This window comes from Vigna umbellata, chromosome 3 (assembly GCF_029865625.1).
Source record: "Vigna umbellata cultivar VRB3 chromosome 3, Vumbellata_1.0, whole genome shotgun sequence".
In the NCBI taxonomy this organism is placed as follows: Eukaryota; Viridiplantae; Streptophyta; class Magnoliopsida; order Fabales; family Fabaceae; genus Vigna; species Vigna umbellata.
The window spans coordinates 12,794,102-12,798,864 of record NC_142167.1 but is presented as its reverse complement, the minus strand read 5'-3'; the positions used below and the strand labels follow the sequence as shown (position 1 = coordinate 12,798,864).

Here is a 4,763-nt window from a genome sequence, read left to right as displayed (position 1 = left end):
CCATCATCAATTTTTTTTTCACCGTAGATAAATATTATTTATTAATTAATATTAGTAAGTGTTTTCTTTTTAATTGAAGTCAATTACCAATATTTTCAATAAAAATTAATCGAAACAAAAAACATAACATAGAACTACTTCTTTTCCAATGTCAATCAACGTTAATAAAGTTATTTGTCTCTGTCAATGAACAATAGTAATCGACCTCTATAAGAAATTTTCTACTTTTAATTAATACATGCTGGAATTGTTTTCCCAACTATATCACTGATTTTGATACTGCAAGTGCAAAAGAAATTCATTCTACAATCAAACGATTATCTTGAATATATTTTCTAATTATGTAAAAAGCATTCAATCTTTACTCATACATTCGAATTCTTAATTGGGAGACAATAATTTAGTCTTTTTTTTCTTTTGGGTACCGACGAAGAGATGTAATTTAAACATTAGGTAAAAAAACCCTTAAAGTGACGGTCCAACTATATGATTTTTGAGACTGGAAGGATTGTTGCAAAATTAAGAACTTTGATTTTACATATATTGAAACAAAGCGTCTTATGAGGTACAATAAAACTGAATAGATGCTTGTAAACTTTTCAAAATTAAAATCAACCTCTTGTAATTAAGTTACTGTCCTAATTCCATCACATGGTTGAGAATACTGCAATCTCTAATAACAATATAACTATATAATTATTTGATATTTGAAACACATGCATTAAGTTACGGTCCTAATTCCATTACACAGGGTTGAGAATACTGCAATCTCTAACGACAACATAAATATATAATTATTTGATATTTGAACCACATGCATGACTAAGAACTGGTTGGAAAGGTAAGGAGTGATATTCCATTCTACGATTTGAAAAACACAAGGTATTTTTATAAAATTAAAATTAGCTCTACGGGAAAATCCATTCAATATAAGGTACTATAAGCCCAAACAGGTTTTGAATAATGAAGCAAATAAAATATCAGCACAAAAGGAACAAAACAGCTCTATTTGAGTACAAGGCCAAAATGGAACAAAACTTTAGACTCAGCGCTTGCCACCGCCACCACCAAGCTTGGGTCCTTTGGGTGCAGCACCCTTGCTGACAGCACCTTTGCCTTGGGATTTTTGTAACTTTGCCTGAACTTCAGCCTTCTTTGCCTTCTTCTCATCCTTTGTTTTCTTTACCCTTTCTTTGATTTCGCTGCAGAACATGTCAACTTCAGATAATGAGATACTGTTCTATATTTGTATGCGATGAAATACAGATGTTGTTATATAATCACTCAACGACAACATTGAATTTTAGCATGAGATAACTAAAAAGAAAAGAAAACACACCGCAGAGCAGCTTCTCTAGCAGCATCGCGAACTTCTGGTTTCTCTGTTCTTTTTTTCTGAATAACTTCCAGTGTAGCACCAACAATGGACCTTGAGTAAGGTTTCTTTGTGGCCCTACGCCTCTTTTTCACAGCTTCTTGGGCAATATCCTACACATTACAACACACAGATTGAAAACCAATGTAAAATTTAATCAACACATACACAGGTGCATAGAGATATCAGGTAACATCATCACCAATATCGTGGTACAGTAAGCTGTTTGAGTGTGTAAAAATTTAAAATAAGGAATAATAAGATTGTTATGATACAAATAATTTCATTTACATATTTACCTTCTTATGCTGTTTCCTGTACATGGCAGTCCAGGTGAGCTTTGAAGGCTTCAATCGGTTGTGGAAATACCTCTTGCATTTGGAGTTCGCAAAGAGGAAGACCTACTCATTTAAAAATCAATACTCTCGCATAAGTAACCAATTATCAAGGCAGCATTGCATGGTACTATACCATCCGTAAAATTCAGTAAATGACACAATAATGTTACCTGAGAATCACCACGCACAAATCTTATGCCTTTACCAGGGTAGATTTTTGCACCACTGAAACGGCAAAGTTCGGTCCTAACATACAAATATCAGCTACCAGTTAGCATACAGTTTAGGTGCAGAGATTATAATTTGAAATATCACCAACCATTTAATTCATACTAATACAACGATCCATAAAAGACTATACCCTTTATTAGTGAACAAGAGTTTTATATATATAGACACAACTTTTTTTTTCGAAAAAACAAATAACTAGATACTAGCACTGATACATAAAAAGTGCAAATTACTTGATACTAGCACTGATACATAAAAAGTGCGAAAAATTTTGAACTCCCACGTATATTGCCTCAAAAACTTAGATAACACCAAGAGTAACTGCAATGTGTGTTTTCCATGTTTTATTACGCAGTCTAACAATAACAAATTTCGGATAAATACATCCAATCAACTCGACAGGACAAACTCAGGCAGAAAACGTTTCAAACAGAAAACAGTAGTTCTGAAACGATCTAAAGTAGTTCGGAAACGATCAAAAATTTATTATTCCACTGGGATGATGATCATGACTATCATCATTCAAACATATCACCAGATCAACAATCACAAAAACAAAAAATACACTTCGACATCTCAGAAAACTAAAGGTTTTATTTGCAAAACATAAAAAAACAAAACATGACAGCATTGCAAATCTCTCATCTATTATAAATTATTCGATCAACGATGTCAATTTCTAAAAAATACATAACAAAACAACAATAATCTCTAATAGAAAAAACAACCCCGCTTAAGCCAGCCTAAATCGATTGTTCAGCACTCTAACAATTTGCCCATCCCAAAAAGATGGTGCAGCTATCAACTACAAGAATGACAAAAGGAAAAGTCGCGTGCTCGCACCGATAAAAAAAAACGAAAACAAAGAGCAGAGACGTTTCAATAAAGATCTAGAGTGCATGAAAATCAGGAATAAGATTATTGAACGAAAGCACAGAGTTCGATTTTGGAGAAAACTTACTTGAGAACCATTGTCGCTGCTGTTCCTCCTGAATCTCCTTTTCCGTAGAGAAACCCTAGGATGCAATGGTTGTTTATATCTATGTATACCCAAAATCTCAGTAAATAGCCTTGGTTTGTAATAAAAATACAATAATGCCACCCCAAATTAGGCCGGACTGTCAGTATAATTAGAAAGCCCACTTCTAAAGAAGGGGAAAAGGCTGCTATTTCCTGTACCTCCACATTTCTAACTGCACCCCCATAAGTTATAATATCTCACTTTATCCTTTATTAAAAAGTATTAAAAACCGTAATTTCACAATCCTTTTCTTTCTTGTATCCCAAAATGTTCTGCACCTTCCTCCCTCTAATTTTTTTTTCACACAAAGTCATACAAGATTAAATGTAAAATCCCCCTCAACATTGATGAGAGGTGAAAGATCGAAGGAAAAAAGAAATATTGAAGAAAATTAATGATGAGAAAGAAATTGTTTGAGTTATTTAAAAGAGAAATTTAAAACATCCAATAATATAACTCCTTTTTATATTTAGAATCACTTAAATATATTTTTAAATCAGAAATGAAAAAATAATTTTTAAAATAAATATTCCAAAAGTTTCAAATTTAAAAAATGTATTTTGGAACATCTATTTTAGAATTATTTTATATTCCAAAATAACTATTACAAAAGTGCACCTATTACAAAAAAAAAAGCGTATTAGATAATTGGATCTCGACTAATTGTAAGAAATTTATTAAAAAAACTCAAAATTGTTTGAGGGTTTCACCCTACACCTCCAAGCTATTCATACTACACCTTCAAGTATTTTCAGAATGTCAGCTCTATCCCTACCTAAAACATTATTAATATTTAAATAATTTAAATGGTCAAAGATTTTCTACACTAGTCAGTTTTTATTCTTCACGGTGCTTTCAAATCTCACTGTCTCACTTTCACTCTTTTTTATTTTTGAAAAAATACTTTCACTCTTTTTCATTTTTTAAAAACCCTCTCATCTCATTTTCCAGACACAGTTTTCGCATCTCATTTCAGTCGAACACATACATAGCACAGTTCCTCTTCTTCATCTTCTTTCACTAGTTGGACGCATACTCCAGGCGGCACACACAAACACCACACCACCATTGCTTCCACAAGTTTGTGTTCTTCCACTACTTCCAGGGCACACAGATAGCACAATTTCTCGCTTCTTTTCGCTGGTGGCCAAAGGTTGGTGGATCGTGCCATATTTATTTTGATACTGTGTTGTGGATATAGTAGTGTAGATGATTAGAAGTTGTTACGGTGGTATGATTTGTGTTTGGTGGGATATGCAAAGGCGAAGGGGGCTGAATCGGATCTGCATATTCGATTCATACTACATCGGTTTTCTATATCCGATGTAGGCTGAATCGCATATGTAGATCTGATTTAGCCCCCTTCACCTTTGCATATCCCACCAAACGCAGATTCGTCTTTGACCTCTATTTGTCCTCTATGTATGCTATCTATCTTCTTCAACCTTTCCCGTATAATTTTCTTTGTCTCTTTCCAACCTAAATTGTACATGACCTATACTCCATATTAGTATGTTGTGGTATATTTGAAACTGTTGTTTAGTTGTTTAGAAGCATAATAACATCTTATTTATGTAAATAACACTCTGACTCTGACATTGGTGTTCATGATAGGAAAAAGTGAGTGTTATGTGGTTGAGTTAAGTAGAGAAAATGGAGGAGTTTTTTTTGGTGGAGGTGTGTGATTTTAATGTTTTTTTAGAATTTATGATGGATGATTGAGGGCTTGTGATTTAAGAGAAGTGATTGAGGGTTGGTTTTTGATGTACTAATGGGATTATAGTAGAATAGATATATG

General features: G+C 33.1%; 1 protein-coding gene across 1 annotated transcript; it reads right to left on the bottom strand.

Moving 5' to 3' along the window:
• Positions 1-867: 867 nt before the first annotated feature.
• LOC148201674 (large ribosomal subunit protein eL24-like) lies at positions 868-2,988 on the bottom strand. Its single transcript, XM_088108449.1, has 5 exons — positions 2,906-2,988; positions 1,884-1,959; positions 1,675-1,776; positions 1,340-1,488; positions 868-1,202 (listed from the first exon to the last, which is right to left on the bottom strand). The coding sequence occupies exons 1-5, from the start codon at positions 2,914-2,916 to the stop codon at positions 1,046-1,048; spliced, it is 495 nt and encodes a 164-aa protein (XP_087964575.1). The 5' UTR covers positions 2,917-2,988; the 3' UTR covers positions 868-1,045.
• Between the last annotated feature and the right edge of the window lie 1,775 nt (positions 2,989-4,763).

Bases quoted from the DNA above. Each gene is read 5' to 3' on its own strand.
- LOC148201674 (XM_088108449.1), bottom strand. The intron at 1,777-1,883 runs GTAACATTATTG...TTAAATGAGTAG, and splicing joins TTGTGCGTGGTGATTCTCAG to GTCTTCCTCTTTGCGAACTC. The intron at 1,489-1,674 runs GTAAATATGTAA...TGTAATGTGTAG, and splicing joins ACAGGAAACAGCATAAGAAG to GATATTGCCCAAGAAGCTGT.